The sequence below is a fragment of the Giraffa tippelskirchi genome, chromosome 4 (genome assembly GCF_054371585.1).
Source record: "Giraffa tippelskirchi isolate mGirTip1 chromosome 4, T2T-mGirTip1v1.2.pri, whole genome shotgun sequence".
NCBI classification, from domain to species: Eukaryota; Metazoa; Chordata; class Mammalia; order Artiodactyla; family Giraffidae; genus Giraffa; species Giraffa tippelskirchi.
This window is the reverse complement of record NC_137278.1, coordinates 3,601,533-3,618,296: the sequence shown is the minus strand read 5'-3', so window position 1 is coordinate 3,618,296 and position 16,764 is coordinate 3,601,533. Positions and strand designations below refer to the sequence as shown.

At 63.2% G+C, this 16,764-nt stretch overlaps 1 protein-coding gene across 3 annotated transcripts in view; it reads left to right on the top strand.

The window, feature by feature from the left end:
• NOTCH1 (notch receptor 1) overlaps window positions 1–15,459 on the top strand; it is a 45,372-nt gene extending 29,913 nt beyond the window's left edge. The window contains exons 16-35 of one of the 3 annotated variants that reach the window (XM_081590700.1): window positions 6–125; window positions 482–634; window positions 1,326–1,554; window positions 2,180–2,381; window positions 2,962–3,115; window positions 3,250–3,434; window positions 3,880–4,012; window positions 4,168–4,425; window positions 4,500–4,612; window positions 5,522–6,093; window positions 6,331–6,702; window positions 7,219–7,367; window positions 8,107–8,323; window positions 8,500–8,587; window positions 8,669–8,834; window positions 9,382–9,677; window positions 10,712–10,859; window positions 11,021–11,118; window positions 12,347–12,931; window positions 13,821–15,459. In XM_081590700.1, coding sequence (XP_081446826.1) covers window positions 6–125; window positions 482–634; window positions 1,326–1,554; window positions 2,180–2,381; window positions 2,962–3,115; window positions 3,250–3,434; window positions 3,880–4,012; window positions 4,168–4,425; window positions 4,500–4,612; window positions 5,522–6,093; window positions 6,331–6,702; window positions 7,219–7,367; window positions 8,107–8,323; window positions 8,500–8,587; window positions 8,669–8,834; window positions 9,382–9,677; window positions 10,712–10,859; window positions 11,021–11,118; window positions 12,347–12,931; window positions 13,821–13,976 — 4,394 coding nt within the window. In that variant the 3' untranslated portion in view covers window positions 13,977–15,459. Of the gene's footprint in view, window positions 1–5; window positions 126–481; window positions 635–1,325; window positions 1,555–2,179; window positions 2,382–2,961; window positions 3,116–3,249; window positions 3,435–3,879; window positions 4,013–4,167; window positions 4,426–4,499; window positions 4,613–5,521; window positions 6,094–6,330; window positions 6,703–7,218; window positions 7,368–8,106; window positions 8,324–8,499; window positions 8,588–8,668; window positions 8,835–9,381; window positions 9,678–10,711; window positions 10,860–11,020; window positions 11,119–12,346 lie in introns of all 3 variants that reach the window. The other 2 variants (XM_081590699.1, XM_081590698.1) reach the window with 2 other exon arrangements.
• Window positions 15,460–16,764: the final 1,305 nt, after the last annotated feature.

The window sequence follows — 16,764 nt, the reverse complement described above, 5'->3', positions numbered from 1 at the left end:
CCCAGGGGCCACATGTGAGGTGGTGCTGGCCCCATGTGCCCCCGGGCCCTGCAGAAATGGCGGCGAGTGCCGGGAGTCTGAGGACTACGAGAGCTTCTCCTGCGCCTGCCCCACGGGCTGGCAGGGTGAGCCTAGGGGGCGGGGGGACGGGGGGAGGCTCAGAGAGGCTCGGGGGCCACGGGCTGGCAGGGTGAGCCTAGGGGGCAGGGGGATGGGGCGGGAGGCTCAGGGGCTTCAGGCATCTCTTGCTAGTGAGCCCCGTCCTTGGGGGATGAGCCAGTGGGCTGCAGGGCCTCCCAGGCTTGAAGGTCTGTCTCCCACTTGGCTCCAAGTCAGGGGGCAGCCCTTTGGAGAGTCCCTCCTTCCCTGGATGCCCCTAGAGGGTCGTCCTGTGGCAGTGGAGGGCCTGCTCTGAGGGGCGAGCAGGAGAGGGGCCTGTGGGCACTGGCTGAGCTTGCGGCTCCCCCCTCCTCTTCCCCAGGGCAGACCTGCGAAATCGACATCAACGAGTGCGTGAAGAGCCCGTGTCGCGCGGGCGCCTCCTGCCAGAACACCAACGGCGGCTACCGCTGCCACTGCCAGGCGGGCTACACGGGGCGCAACTGCGAGACGGACATCGACGACTGCCAGCCCAGTGAGTGGCTGGCCGGCCCCGCCCGCCTCTGAGATACCCAGACCCACATCCCCCGGCGGGCGCAGGGCAGGGAGCGTGCCAGGGTCACGTGGGAGGGTGGGCAGGGCAGTACCCCGGTGCAGGCTTGGTGCTGGCAGCCCTCTCAATCCAGCTGGACCTTTCGGAAGGGCACTCGGTCGGGGGCTGGAGGAAGTTCTGGGGCGGGGCTGGGTGGCTGTTGTCGACCACCGAGGTGGTCCCAGGCGGTTCCAGGGGCTCTGGTGCCAGGCTGATGGGCCTCCAAGTCATCCATCCTAGCATCTCCCAGCCGGACCCCTGGGCTCCTCTCCCTGGGGCCGCAGCTGCCCCGTCCAGAGTGGCTCTTAATTAGTTCTTGTCCTGACCCCTGAGGAATGGGGCTCATGTGACCTGGGGTCCAAGAGAAGCCGAGTACCTTATCTGGCATAATCAGCAGGCAGGGAAGCCTGTGGCTGCGGCCGCAGCCTGTGCGGGTCTTACTGTTAAGCCTGCCCACCCTTATGTCCTGGGGACCGGGAGCTCGTGGGGCAGTGTAGACCCCAAGCTCATGATGCAGCCTGCTGGATTGGGGGCTCCCTGCGGAACACCCCAGGGGCAGTGCCAGGAGCCCCCAGCTTTGGTCTCCCTGGCAGAGGGGTGGTACCCTCAGGCCTGCCCTCCGGTCCCCTCGCAGACCCATGCCACAACGGGGGCTCCTGCACAGATGGCATCAACACGGCCTTCTGCGACTGCCTGCCCGGCTTCCAAGGCGCCTTCTGCGAGGAGGACATCAACGAGTGTGCCAGCAACCCCTGCCGCAATGGCGCCAACTGCACCGACTGTGTGGACAGCTACACCTGTACCTGCCCTACAGGCTTCAGCGGCATCCACTGCGAGAACAACACGCCCGACTGCACAGAGAGGTGCGAGGGGGCCTCGGGTGCATGCAGGCCTCGGGTGCATGCAGGGTGCACACACGGTGCCCGCAGACCTGGGTGCCCAGCAGGCGTCCGCCTGGGGTGGGGACTCGGTGCTGGTGTGAGACACCATTCCTCCTGAAAGGGCCGTTGTCCACTCACCCTTATGGCTTAGAAGCAGGAACCCCATGGTTTATCCTGAGGAACTGCTGTTCCTCCTATCAGCCGGGGACCTCGGAACTGGCTTCTGTCCTTATTTGCCTTGGCTGCCAGGAAGCTCGGCATGGAACATCACACTTGTCCCTGCCCTGGTTTCTAGCGTTTATCTCCACGTGGTCTGGTTTCTGCTCATTTTTGTCTTGATCGCAACACACCTGTGTGCGATATGAAGCTCCTCTCAGCAGGAGTTCTAAAGAAGGCAGAGGAAGGAGTGTGGTGTGGTGTGAGAGTCTGTGGTCCCCTGGGACTCCTGTTGGCCTCCCTGAGGGCAGCAAGGCTGTTGCCGGCCTGCCCTGGCGCCCAGACCCCTGCAGCCACCCTGATTGGTGGTGAGGGTACCGGCGTGGACATACCTGCTTGGGCAGGGTCCTGCCCCCAACTCACCACCCCCTTGCTGCCTACCCACCTCCAGCTCCTGCTTCAACGGCGGTACCTGCGTGGACGGCATCAACTCCTTCACCTGCCTGTGTCCACCCGGCTTCACGGGCAGCTACTGCCAGCACGACGTCAACGAGTGTGACTCTCGGCCCTGCCTGCACGGCGGCACCTGCCACGACAGCTACGGCACCTACAGGTGCACCTGCCCGCAGGGCTACACGGGCCTCAACTGCCAGGTGAGGGCAGGGCCCCGGAGCGCACGCCGAGCATCTCGGCCTCATGGCTGGGCCCCCTCGCCTAGGCTCCAGCTGGCTCTCCCACCCTGGGGAGCCGGCGGGGGCGGTGCAGATAAGGAGGCAGAGGTGGTGAGCAGGGTGGTTTCCAGCTCAGGTAGCAGAAGCTTACGGAGCAAGAACAAGAACCAGCTGATGCGGGGAAAGGCGGCTAAACGCCAGTGTTTTCATGGAAAATATGTCAAAGTATCAAAGGTTTATCTTCTTTAAAGATGTTCACACACAAAACACCAGTTAGAAGAGAGCTGTTTCCTTCTTAAGAAAAATCTTCCTTCAAGGAAAGGCAGCCTGTTGTCTGGATTTACCATCAAGGGCCCAGAGCGAGAGGGGCCCCCGCAGCCCCAGCTGCTCCCAGGAAGGGGTGGGCCCCATGGGCCTCGGTGTCTGTTTCTGTGGATTGGGGGGGTCATGGGCCGCCTTGGGCATGAGGGTCTCTGGTGCCCGTGTGTGTCCCCCACCGGGCGGGCTGGGTCCGTGGGAGCCGGGGGGTGGGGCGTAAGCGAGGCTGCCCCCTCGTCTCCAGACCCTCGTGCGCTGGTGCGACTCGTCCCCCTGCAAGAATGATGGCCGGTGCTGGCAGACCAACGCGCTGTACCGCTGTGAGTGCCACAGCGGCTGGACCGGCCTCTACTGCGATGTGCCCAGCGTCTCCTGCGAGGTGGCCGCGCGGCAGCAAGGTAACCGGCCCAGGCTTCTCCGTGCCCACCGGGCGTCCAATCTCTGAGGTCAGGAGGTGTGCTGCCCAAGGCTCAAGGCAGCCCCTTGGGAGGGGAGCCGGGGCCTCATGCTCCACCCGCTGCATCCCCCGCAGGCATCAACGTGACCCATTTGTGCCGGAACGGGGGCCTCTGCATGAACGCGGGCAACACACACCACTGCCACTGCCAGGCTGGCTACACGGGCAGCTACTGCGAGGAGCAGGTGGATGAGTGCTCGCCAAGCCCCTGCCAGAATGGGGCCACCTGCACCGACTACCCTGGCGGCTACTCCTGTGAGGTGGGCACCTGTCCCTGGGGTGGGGGGGTGTGTCTGGCGTGAGTGCCACCGAGGGCCAGGCCCAGGGCTGGGAGCCGGTGCGGCAGGGAAGACTAGACCCATAGATGCGTGCTGCGTTCAGTCCCATCAGGGCGGGGCTGGGTAATCAGGAAAGACTGCCTGGAGGAGCTGTCCTCTGGGGGCACCTAGAAGAGGAAGACCCTGAGAAGTAGGGCAGGGTTTCCCCTCCCCCAGATTCACCCACCTCTATACTAACTCCCACCTTGGGCAGTGAACCGCCGCTTACCAGGGCCCTTGCTGGGGTCTCCATCTGGGTCCTTCCGGTAGGAGGGCTTTTCGAGGCAAGAGGGCAGCTCACGGGTCCCCGTCAGCCCGCACAGGGGGAGGGGGCCACACCCCGGCTGCCCGCTGAGCCTCAGGCCCACGCCTCGCTGTCACCCTGCAGTGTGTGGCAGGCTACCACGGGGTGAACTGCTCTGAGGAGGTGAACGAGTGCCTGTCCCAGCCCTGCCGGAACGGGGGCACCTGCATCGACCTCACCAACAGCTACAAGTGTTCCTGCCCCCGCGGCACACAGGGTAGGCTCGGCCACCCCTGGGGAGGGAGCCTGGGGGGTCTGGTCGCCAGCACCTACCTCCTGGGCGTCTGACCCCCAGCTGGCAGGGGGCCACACCTGCGGGAGGCGCGGGGCTCGAGAGTGGCCGCGTGGGGTCTGATGGTGCCCGGCCTGCAGGTGTGCACTGCGAGATCAACGTGGACGACTGCAACCCCCCCATCGACCCCGTGTCCCGGGGCCCCAAGTGCTTTAACAACGGCACCTGCGTGGACCAGGTGGGCGGCTACAGCTGCACCTGCCCGCCCGGCTTCGTGGGTGAGCGCTGCGAGGGGGATGTCAACGAGTGCCTGTCCAACCCCTGCGATGCCCGTGGCACCCAGAACTGTGTGCAGCGCGTCAATGCCTTCCACTGCGAGTGCCGCGCAGGCCACACTGGTGGGTGCCCCCCTGGTCGGGGGGAGCAGTGCTGGGGCCGAGGGGTCAGCGCCTCATGCCACTCTCGTCTCCAGGACGCCGCTGCGAGTCGGTCATCAATGGCTGTAAGGACAGGCCTTGCAAGAACGGAGGCAGCTGTGCGGTGGCCTCCAACACAGCCCGCGGGTTCATCTGCAAATGCCCAGCGGTAGGTGCCGTGGGCCGCAGGTGGTGGTGGGAAGGGCTTCTGGTCTGAAGGGGGCAGGAGAACACCCCTGCTCAGCACGCCTAGTGCCCTGGGGTGGCCAGAACCGCCCCGCACCCCCCAGGCCTGCGGGTGAGCTGGAGGGCACGAGGGGGCTTGTGTGTCTCGACTCCACCCTCCTCGTGTCCCTTGAGATAGTGTTTCCTGTGTCTTTATGTCTAGAGCGGTTTAGTAGAAAATTGGTGCGGGAAGGTTCCTGTGTACGCCCTCCCCCTGCACACCCAGTTTTCCCATTATTAACATTTTGCTTGCCTGTGGGCTTCCCTGGTGGGTCAGACGGTAAAGAGTCTGCCTATGGTGCAGAAGACCAAGGTTCGATCCCTGGGTCGGGAAGATCCCCTGGAGAAGGAAATAGCAGCCCACTCCAGTATTCTTGCCTGGAAAATCCCATGGGCAGAGGAGCCTGGCAGGCTACAGTCCATGGGGCTGCAAAGGGTCGGACACGACTGAGCGACTTCACTTTCACTTTCTTTCGCATGTGGGGAATGCTGTTACCATCAACGGCCAACATTAATATGTTGCTAAGTGATCTATACACTGATACGTTAAGTCCAGCCCGCTCCTTGTGTGTTCCTTGGGTCTGACACACACGCAGTGCCACAAGACCCCTGTTGCAGGATCCCAGGGGGTCATCAGTTTGCCCTAAAAGTGCCCCAGGCTCCTATTGCGCCCACCCCTCCCTCCTTCCCTCCCGACTCCTGGGAACCCCTCCGAGCGTTTCGTTTTGACTTTCTTTAAAAGGAAAGGCCGCCAGCCCTTGTGGGTGGGGGACGCGGTAGCGCGGCAGGGTGGTCCCCGGCGCCTGGAGGGTGGTCAGCCCACCACTCATGCCTGTGCGGCCCCTCCCGGCAGGGCTTCGAGGGTGCCACGTGTGAGAACGATGCCCGCAGCTGCGGGAGCCTGCGATGCCTGAACGGCGGCACGTGCATCTCGGGCCCACGCAGCCCCACCTGCCTGTGCCTGGGCCCCTTCACCGGCCCCGAGTGCCAGTTCCCAGCCAGCAGCCCCTGCGTGGGTAGCAACCCCTGCTACAACCAGGGTGTCTGCGAGCCCACCGCCGAGAGCCCCTTCTACCGCTGCCGCTGCCCCGCCAAGTTCAACGGGCTCCTGTGCCACATCCTGGACTACAGCTTTGGGGGCGGCGTGGGCCTCGACATCCCCCCGCCGCAGATCGAGGAGACCTGCGAGCTCCCCGGCTGCCGCGAGGAGGCCGGCAACAAGGTCTGCAGCCTGCAGTGCAACAACCATGCGTGCGGCTGGGACGGCGGCGACTGCTCCCTCAACTTCGACGACCCCTGGCAGAATTGCACGCAGTCCCTGCAGTGCTGGAAGTACTTCAGCAACGGCCACTGCGACAGCCAGTGCAACTCGGCCGGCTGCCTCTTCGACGGCTTTGACTGCCAGCGCGCGGAAGGCCAGTGCAAGTAAGGCCCACGGGACGGTGCTCAGCGTCTGTGATGACCTGGGGCCGGTGGGGGCAGGCGAGGGGGCCGTTTGCTCACCAGCAGGAGCAGAGCAGGCGGGAGAAGGACCCCGGGCTTCGCAGGCAGGGCAGCGCACAGCCGGGTGCTGGCCGAGGGTGTCCGGGTGGACAGGGGCAGGCGTGGCCCGAGGTGACCCGGGCGTGGAGGGAGCCCTGAGCTGTTGCTGTATGCCCGCAGCCCCCTGTACGACCAGTACTGCAAGGACCACTTCAGGGACGGGCACTGCGACCAGGGCTGCAACAGCGCGGAGTGCGAGTGGGACGGGCTGGACTGTGCGGAGCACGTGCCTGAGCGGCTGGCAGCCGGCACGCTGGTGCTGGTGGTGCTCATGCCGCCCGAGCAGCTGCGCAACCGCTCCCTGCACTTCCTGCGCGAGCTCAGCCGCCTGCTGCACACCAACGTGGTCTTCAAGCGCGACGCCAGCGGCCAGCACATGATCTTCCCCTACTACGGCCGTGAGGAGGAGCTGCGCAAGCACCCCATCAGGCGCTCCGTGGACGGCGGGGGCGGACGCCGGCGCAGGGAGCTGGACCCCATGGACATCCGTGGGTGAGTGCGCCCCTCCCCGTGGCCCCTCTCCCGGAGAGGGCAGTGCTGTCCTCCCGAGATGGGGAAAGAGACCTGGGATTTCAGCTCCCGTGATGGGCGAGCGGCAGAGATGGCATTCCCGCCCGGGCTCGGCTCTCAGGGAGGGGAGGGACCGGGCTCTGGACACCTCCGTCCTTCCGAGATGGGGACCAAGGCTGCCTGCGGCTCTGCAGGAGCATCACGGCCCGCGGGGGAGCACTCCGAGGAGTGTCCGTGTGAGCACCACGCATGCCCTGCTGGTGCTGGACACGCGGGCCCTCAGGGCCACTGTGCACCTCCAGGCTGGTTCCTGTTCAGACCCAGCTCTCCACCTCCCCAGGCTGCCCCCCTGGGGTTCTGGGAGCACCCTCTCTCCCCGCCCATCCATCAGGGTGACACCACAGGAGCCAGAGCCCATCCCTGGGGGTGGGGTGGCCGGATGGGCGCCGGGAGGAGGCCGGGACCCAAGCCCCCTGACCTAGGCTCGCCCCCCGCCAGGTCCATCGTCTACCTGGAGATTGACAACCGGCAGTGCGTCCAGTCGTCCTCCCAGTGCTTCCAGAGCGCCACGGACGTGGCAGCCTTCCTGGGGGCGCTGGCCTCACTGGGCAGCCTCAACATCCCCTACAAGATCGAGGCTGTGCAGAGTGAGTGGCCGGCCCTGCTCCCCCAGCCGCGCTCCCGCGGGAGCTCTGGACTATCCTGGGAGGGGGTGTGTGTGGGAGGCGGTCTCCCAGCTGCCCCCCCAACCCCTAGGATGCTCTTGTTCTTCGTGCCAGTTGCCACCCACGGGGGCGTGTCTCACGCCACCCAGAGTTTGGGTAGCGCTTTTCCGGGGCTTCCCACCCTGCACTCTCCGTCCCGCAGCGACAGCTGTCAGTGAGGCTGGCCCAAGGGAGTCCACACATCCGCCAGCAAAAGGGGGGAAGACTTTTCTCGCCCCACCCTCTCCTCCCGGTTTTTCTTTGTTGGGTATTATTTCAAAATCATTACGGCTTTTTTTTTTTTTTTAAAGAGAGAGAGAAAGCAAAGAATTGATCAATGTCATGTGAAGTGTTGAAGTTTGTATCTGGAAAATCCCCCTAAATCCTTTGTCTTAACAGCTCGATGCGAGTGCAGCGATTTGAAGTTGCCTAATCCTTCTCCCTTAAAGGAGAAAAAAGTAAAAGCTGTCTCCAGATAGCCGGCTGGTGCAGGAGAGAATTTAGCGATAGTTTGCAATTCTGATTAATCGCGTAGAAAATGACCTTATTTTGGGGGGCGGGATGGAGGCGAGCGGGCGAGGAGGCGCCGGGCCGCGGAGACAGCGCGCTGCCCCCGGCCGCCGGCCTGCCTGGCTGCGCGGCCTGATGTCCGGGCGCCCGCCCGCGGCCGCTGTGCCCGCAGGTGAGACGGTGGAGCCGCCCCCGCCCCCGCCGCTGCACTTCATGTACGTGGCCGTGGTGGCCTTCGTGCTGCTATTCTTCGTGGGCTGCGGGGTGCTGCTCTCGCGGAAGCGCCGGCGGCAGCATGGCCAGCTCTGGTTCCCCGAGGGCTTCAAGGTGTCGGAGGCCAGCAAGAAGAAGCGGCGCGAGCCCCTCGGCGAGGACTCCGTGGGCCTCAAGTCAGTGGCCGCGGCCGGGCGTCTGGGGAGGGGGCGGGTGGCGGGAGGCGGGGCTGCCCCCTCCCCTCCTCCGCGGCCCCTCCTTGGCCCTGGGCGTGCGCGGGGGCCTGGAAGGGGAGGGGAATCTCCCTGGAACCCCGCTTAGTCCTACCTCCGCCCCACCCCGTCACCCCCAGGCCCCTGAAGAACTCCTCGGATGGCGCCCTCATGGACGACAACCAGAACGAGTGGGGCGACGAGGGCCTGGAGGCCAAGAAGTTCCGGGTGAGTCGGGGCCCCAGGGTCCCTGCCCCCGCCCCGCCCCGCCCCACGGGGCGTGACCCTCTGCTCCACCCCCTTCCTTAGTTCGAGGAGCCTGTGGTCCTCCCTGACCTGGACGACCAGACAGACCACCGGCAGTGGACCCAGCAGCATCTGGACGCCGCCGACCTGCGCGTGTCCGCCATGGCCCCCACGCCTCCCCAGGGCGAGGCCGATGCCGACTGCATGGACGTAAACGTCCGCGGGCCGGGTAGGTGGGGCTGTCCCGACACCGCCCCCGGGGCTCCACCCCCGGGCACCTGGTGGCATAGGGCAGCCCGAGCTTCCCTAACCTCGTGACCGTCTGCCCCCCTGTCCCAAGCCTCAGGATCGGTACCTGAAAACTCCTGGGCCTTGGAGAGGGTGAGGACCCCCAGGAGTTGCTCGGCATCCTCGCTGCCTCCCCTCTCGGAGTGCCGGTCTTAAAGCACGCTCTGCCCTCAGAGTTGATTTCTTCTTTCAAAATGCGTCTTTTGAGACACCCAGAGTGCCTGTTAGCTTACCTCCTCTGTCTCCTGGAATGGGGCCATGGGTGAAGGTCTCGGGCAGGTCAGGAAGCAGAGCCCACCAGCCGGCTGGCAGCTGGACTTGGTTCTGCCCTTGGGGAGCTTGGATGGATTGCGTTGGCACTGAGCAGTGTGGCCATGTGCACTGGGCCTCCGTGGGCTGCGCCCCCTCTGAGGTCTGTTATCCCCGGGAGCAGCTGCCAGGGGCCAGCCTTCCTGACCTGGCCCCGTCCCCATCCTGCCCCCTTGCAGACGGCTTCACGCCCCTCATGATCGCCTCCTGCAGCGGAGGGGGCCTAGAGACAGGCAACAGCGAGGAGGAAGAGGACGCGCCCGCGGTCATCTCGGACTTCATCTACCAGGGCGCCAGCCTGCACAACCAGACGGACCGCACCGGTGAGACCGCCCTGCACCTGGCCGCCCGCTACTCACGCTCAGATGCGGCCAAGCGCCTGCTGGAGGCCAGTGCAGACGCCAACATACAGGACAACATGGGACGCACCCCACTACACGCGGCCGTGTCTGCTGACGCGCAGGGCGTCTTCCAGGTGGGCAGCCACTCACGTGCCCTTCTGCCCTCGCCTGCCTTCCCTCCTCCCTGGTCTGGCCCCAGAGCCCTGATTCCAAGCCTGGCCAGAGCAGGGGTAGCTGGGGTTCCCCCCCACCCTGAACCTTTGCACCCTGGAGGGGGCTTGAGGCCAGGGAGGGTGTCAAATCCCCTATGTCGTCCCCTCGGGGCAGCCAGGCTGGTGGCGCTACAGCAGGAGAGGCCCCAGGGACCTGCAGGGGCAGGGCCTCCTCACCCTCACCCAAGACAGGCCCATCCCCTGCGCCTGCGCCTGCGCCTCCTGGCCCCCACTCCCTCCCCACTTTGGCTGGAGGCATTGATCACCTCTGGTGGTGGGGAGAAGGGCTAGAGGCTGCTGCTTGCTGCCTGCAAGCGGCGGTGGGGGGCGCTCTGGCCTTGCTGGGCTCCCAGGATGAGGATGGATTAGTGACATGGGTCCCTGGGTCTCCGGGGAGCATCCCTGGCAGAAGCAGCTTTTGAAAGCTGCCAGCCGGTCCCCTGGCCACAAACCCCCAGGCCCCAGGCCATGCTGCTCTGCACAGACGGGCAGGTAAATAGGGCACAAATGGGGGGTGTCACAAAAGTCTAATGATTTCTGACATGTTGTCTTTTATGGAAATGAGAGATTGGGGACAATTTAAACTAGCCCCTGGAGGCAGGCCCTGGCCGAGTTTGCCCAGGCAGTCTCTGTGGCATGTAGAGACACTCCCCTGGGCGCTTCTCGGGGTGAGGCCAGTCCGCACACGGCTCTTCCCCAGCTCCATTCGTCCCCTCTCCCACCCCCGAAACAGTGACTGTCCTTCTCTCTCGTGCTTCAGCCCTGCCCCTCCAACAGCGCCTGGTGTTCTGCCTACCCCCTGGGCTCCCACGCCACGCTTGTCCGGTCTTGCTGGGGCCGCCCGACCCCAGGAGGGCTGCGTCCGCATCAGGGCTTGGGTCCCAAGCACTCATCCTGGAGCGGGCGGGGGCCTCGCGCTCACACTTGCTGAGCCCGAGACCTTCCCTGTGGTCCAGATCCTGATCCGGAACCGAGCCACCGACCTGGATGCCCGCATGCACGACGGCACGACCCCGCTGATCCTGGCCGCCCGCCTGGCCGTGGAGGGCATGCTGGAGGACCTTATCAACTCCCATGCCGACGTCAACGCCGTGGACGACCTGGGTGAGCCTGGCTGGGCCGGCCTGAGGGAGGGGGCATGCCACGGCTGCCTGCCAACCCCTGACCCACCTGCAGACCCCCTGACCCGCCTGCTGACCCTTGACCCGCCTGCCGACCCCTGACCCACCTACTGTCCCCTGACCCGCCCTCTGCTCTCCTTGCAGGCAAGTCCGCCCTGCACTGGGCGGCTGCGGTGAACAACGTGGAGGCCGCTGTCGTGCTGCTGAAGAATGGGGCCAACAAGGACATGCAGAACAACAAGGTGGGCTGGCTGGCGAGGCACTTCCCCTCTCCCGCGCCTTTCCGACCGGCGGACCCCCGAGCCATGACTTCAGCTTCTGGGCCTTGGCTCCCTAACCCGTAAAGTCCCAGGAGACACCCCGGGGAAAAAGAGACGTGGCCCCTGTAGTGGGTGCCCGTGTGGTTGGCGCTCCCTGCCTCCCTCCGGCCACATTACCAGCCCCCACCCCGGCCCAGGGCATGGGCAGCTGCAGCTATCCCCCACTATGTCACTGTGACCTGTGACCTCACCTCTGTCCTTGGCTGTCACTGGCCAGGGCGGGTTGACCCAGATGGCGCACGCTGAGCCAAGAGGCTGGTGGGTGGGGTAGGGGGCTCTGCATTGTAGGAGATGCAGAGCCGGATAGAACGGTGAGTGACCACCTTCTACACGTGGACCACCTCTGGTCTCCCTCAGCCTCGCCGCGGTCTGTCCCTGCAGTCTAAGTATGCTCTTTCCTTCCTGCCCAACCCCAGCCTGGCCCTGCAACTCCTGAGCTTATCTTTGGGCTCTTGTGTCCCCGGACCCACCCCTTCCTCACTGACCCCTAGAGGGATCTCCTATCCTGGGGGAGGGGCGCAGGGGACGCTGTTGGGCCCGGTCACTCCTGAGTCTGCCATGGGGCAGAGGCATCATCCTGCCTCCTGCTGGGGAGACAGGGTGACTGGCGGCAGGGACCACTGTGGCGGGGCGGCAGCTGCGGCCAAGGCCACATGTGTGCCAGGCAGACACTGTCGGGCCTCACCCCACACAGTATCCTCGAGAGGCATACTCGAGAGGCATACGCGGCATGTCCGCTGTACAGATGAGAAAACCACGCCCTGGGGACAGAGCTAAGGCATCAGGGTTCCTCGGGGACCAACTGGTGCCCACGGACCCACTTTAGTGACCCTGAAGCCCCTGAAATCGCGGCAGGGTCTCCATCTGTGTGGTTTTGGAGGAGGGGAAGGGAGGGCACAGTCTGTTAGATTTCCTGTGGGGTCTCTGACCCCGTGAAGGTGGAGCCCCACTGGTTTAGAATATAGGATCCCACAGGCCCTCTGGGTGGGTCTTAGAAGATGCATTTAGGGCATTTTTGTCTGTAAGACGTAATAGTGATGGTAGGACCTTAGAGGGAGGGTCGAGATGAAGTGCGAGGTGGAGGCGGGGCAGACACTAGTCCCTCTGGTGACTGGTGACCCCTTCCCCTGCCCCCATCTGCTCCCCCCAGGAGGAGACGCCCTTGTTCCTGGCTGCTCGGGAGGGCAGCTATGAGACCGCCAAGGTGCTGCTGGACCATTTCGCCAACCGGGACATCACGGACCACATGGACCGCCTGCCTCGCGACATCGCGCAGGAGCGCATGCACCACGACATTGTGCGGCTGCTGGATGAGTACAGCCTGGTGCGCAGCCCCCCGCTGCACGGCGCCACCCTGGGCGGCACGCCCACCCTGTCGCCCCCACTCTGCTCACCCAACGGCTACCTGGGCAACCTCAAGCCCCCCATGCAGGGCAAGAAGGCCCGCAAGCCCAGCACCAAGGGCCTGGCCTGCGGTGGCAAGGAGCCCAAGGACCTCAAGGCTCGGAGGAAGAAGTCCCAAGATGGCAAGGGCTGCCTGCTGGACAGCGGGAGCGTGCTGTCGCCCGTGGACTCCCTCGAGTCCCCCCACGGCTACCTGTCAGACGTGGCCTCCCCGCCCCTCCTGCCCTCCCCTTTCCAGCCGTCTCCCTCTGTGCCCCTCAACCACCTGCCCGGGATGCCTGAGGCCCACCTGGGTGTCAGCCACCTAAGCGTGGCGGCCAAGCCCGAGATGGCGGCGCTGAGCGGGGGCGGCCGGCTGGCCTTCGAGACAGGGCCACCGCGTCTCTCCCACCTGCCCGTAGCCTCCAGCACCAGCACAATCCTGGGTGCGGGCGGCAGTGGGGGTGGAGGGGCTGTGAATTTCACCGTGGGTGGAGCCGCGGGCTTGAATGGCCAGTGCGAGTGGCTGTCCCGGCTGCAGAACGGCCTGGTGCCCAACCAGTACAACCTGCTGCGAGGGGGCATGACGCCAGGCACCCTGAGCACGCAGGCTGCCGGCCTCCAGCATGGCACGGTGGGCCCGCTGCACACTCCCACCCTGTCCCAGGTGATGAGCTACCAGGCCCTGCCCAACACACGGCTGGCCTCTCAGCCTCACCTGGTGCAGACGCAGCAGCTGCAGCCACAGCAGAACTTACAGATGCAGCCGCCAGGCATGCCACCGCAGCCAAACCTGCAGCCGCCGCCACCGCAGCCGCACCTCGGCGTGAGCTCGGCCACCAGCGGCCAACTGGGCCGGAGCTTCCTGGGAGGGGAGCTGAGCCAGGCGGACATGCCGCCCCTGGGGCCCGGCAACCTGGCGGCGCACACCGTCCTGCCGCAGGACGGCCAAGTCCTGCCCACGTCGCTGCCGTCCACGCTGGCCCCGCCTATGACCACCGCCCAGTTCCTGACGCCCCCCTCCCAGCACAGCTACTCCTCCTCCCCTGTGGACAACACCCCCAGCCACCAGCTGCAGGTGCCCGAGCACCCCTTCCTCACCCCTTCCCCCGAGTCCCCCGACCAGTGGTCCAGCTCCTCGCCACATTCCAACATCTCCGATTGGTCCGAGGGCATCTCCAGTCCGCCCACCAGCCTGCCGTCCCAGATCGCCCACGTCCCAGAGGCGTTCAAGTAAACAGCCGGCTGCCCCCAGGACCCCGCACTTCCTTTCCCAAGCCCTGCTGGGGCATGTGCGTGCGCACCGTGGATGCCGGGCCGACCAAAGGAGCTTTTTTTCAACAAATGTGTTTTTATACAAAATAAGAGGACAAGGATTTTTAATTTTTTTTTTTTAGTATTTATTTATGTACTTTTATTTTACATGGAAACACTGCCTTTTTATTTATGTGTACTGTTTTGTATGGCATCAGGTAGAAACTTTTATCTGCTCCAAGAAAATAAACTAGTTCTCAGTCATGGTTTTCCTACTTAGGATAAAGACTCCTAAGTATTTGTAAAGTATAAACAAAGATTCATGATGTGCAAATGCCATTTATTTATTGATTTCCTCTTTTTTGAATCTCAAAAGAAATGTCAGACAAGGGCGGTTTGAGCCAGCATTGTTTAGAAAGCTCCAGGGGTGCCCGGGGCCTGCTTTGATCTCCCCAGACATCCCCTCACGCCCACCTCCAAACCTGGACCTCCCTCCTCCCAGGACCGCCTGCATCTTATGAAAAGATGTGTCTAGAGAAAGAAAAGCAAGCCCTTTACTCCTTTGGCACGTGAGTTACTTTGTACCTGAAGTGGGAAAGTAAAATGTAAAACGATGTGGTTCGTGCATTTCGGTGTACTTTTAAACTGTTTAAAGATATGTCTCTCAAAACGTGTTCTTGGGGTATGCCAAGGGTACATTTCATGGTACCAATCATGAATCTTTGTTTCAGGTTCAGTATTACATAGTTGTTCGTTGGTATTGTGAGTTCTTGTTCTTTCTGGGGGCTCCCCTGCCCCTCGCCCCCGCTGATGTTTAAGCATCCTGTGAGAAGTCGGAGGTGTGGCCACGTGATACCCACCTTGGACCCCACGTTGGGGAGGTCTCCCCCTTCCTGGGGAAAGACACTGCCGGGCCGCCCTGTTGGAGGCATCTCAACTTGAACTGCATCTCCCAGGTCCAGCGGAAGATGAACTGGCGCCCCTGGGGCCCAGTGCTGGCTGGCCCGGTTTTTATAGGACACTTGGAAAAACGTGGGCGTGTCCAGCCTCAGTGCTCAGAGACCCTGGTGCCAGGGCCCAGCGCGCCCTAGGGTGCCCGGGTCACCAGGAGCCTGCTCGCGGGCCACCCCTCCCAGTTCAGGGGGTGGGTGTGCGCCCGGGGGACGAGCAGATTTTTACATTATCAAGTATAAGCCTGTGGCAGATACATATCTGTAAATACATTTTTAAAGGGTGATTTTGTTTAAGAAATCTGATTGAACAAATCTGTCAGGGTCGTGCTGATAAGGGATGTCAGAACCCAGGCCCCACGACCTGCAGCTGCCGAACTGTAGCTCCTGAGAGCAAAGCCAGGGGGGTCCTGCTGCCCACCGCACTGAGTCTGCTGCCCCGGCCTCGCCGGGCGTGCTGTGGGGCCACCCCTAGTGGGCACGATCAGACTCTTCCTAAGATGTGGGTTCTTGTTGTGTTTTATAAGATAGAGTGTAGTTTACATAAAAAGAAAACTTTTTAAAAAAGTTATCTACCTACAAAACTAGGTGATGAAAATGATGTATTTTTTTTCATCTCTTTTGTTAACAGATTTGCAATAAAAATGATTCCGATGGTCGTCCAGATTTTGCTAAACTCGACTGTGGTCCTGGCTTGCTTTCTGAGAGGGAGGGAGAGCAATAGAGAATGCCAGCCCTGGCCCATGGGTGCCAGGGTCACTTGGTCGGGTCAGGTATCCAGTATCCCATCTACCCTGCCAGGCCCTGTGCAGTGGGGCAGAGACCCCATAGGGAGAAGGGCACATGCAACCCCGAAACCAGGCTCTGGGCTCTCAACTGTCTCGGTCATGGAGAGCGAGGCCCGTCAGGAAGGGCACAGGGAAGAGTCCAGACCCTGGCAGAGAGAGCCACAGGAACATCTGAGCAGGGGCATCTTGGGAGGCGGGGGTGGTGACACAGTGAGTGGGGTAAGTTCTGTGACCCCTCAAGGGGTGCAGGCTGGGCAGAACCACTGTCTCAGGAATCCTGAACTGGGCCATCAGGCAAACCACTCGGACCTCCTTCCGCCCTCCTCCCTATGCCCTCCTCCCTACGCCTTCTCTATCTGCCCCCACCCCTTCTCCACATGATCCCACCTCTTCTCTGCCTGGCCCCGCCCCTTCTCTGCCTGGCCCCGCCTCTTCTCTGACTGGCCCCACCCCTTCCCTGCCTGGCTCCGCCTCTTCTCTGCCTGTCCCCGCCCCCTTCCCTGCCTGGCGCCGCCTCTTCTCTATCTGACCCCGCCCCTTACCTACCTGGCCCCGCCCCTGCCCCTTCTCTATCGGACTTCGCCCCTTCTCCACTGGACCTTACCCCTTCTCTATGTGGCTCCACTTCTCATCTACCTGGCTCCTCCCTTTCTCTACCTGGCCCTGCCCCCACGCCAGTGGCTTCAACGCCAGTGGCTTCAGCGCCAGTGGCCACTGACCTTTTGAACTGTGGTGTTGGAGAAGACTCTTGAGAGTCCCTTGGACTGCAAGGAGAGCCACCAGTCCATCCTAAAGGAAATCAGTCCTGAATATTCATTGGAAGGACTGATGCTGAAGCTGAAACTCCAATACTTTGGCCACCTGATGCAAAAAACTGACTCATTGGAAAAAGACCCTGATGCTGGGAAAGATTGAAGGCAGGCAGAGAAGGGGACGACAGAGGACGAGATGGCTGGATGGCATCACCAACTCAATGGACATGAGTTTGGGTAAACTCTGGGAGTTGGTGATGGACAGAGAGGCCTGGTGTGCTGCAGTCCATGGGGTCGCAAAGAGTCGGACACGACTGAGTGACTGAACTGAACTGAACTGACCACCTTCTGCTGCAAAGTGCCACCTGTCCCTGGCATGGCCCATCTGGGCACAAGGGTGAACCCAAGATTTTCTCACTGAGTTCAGATGCTTCGTTTCTG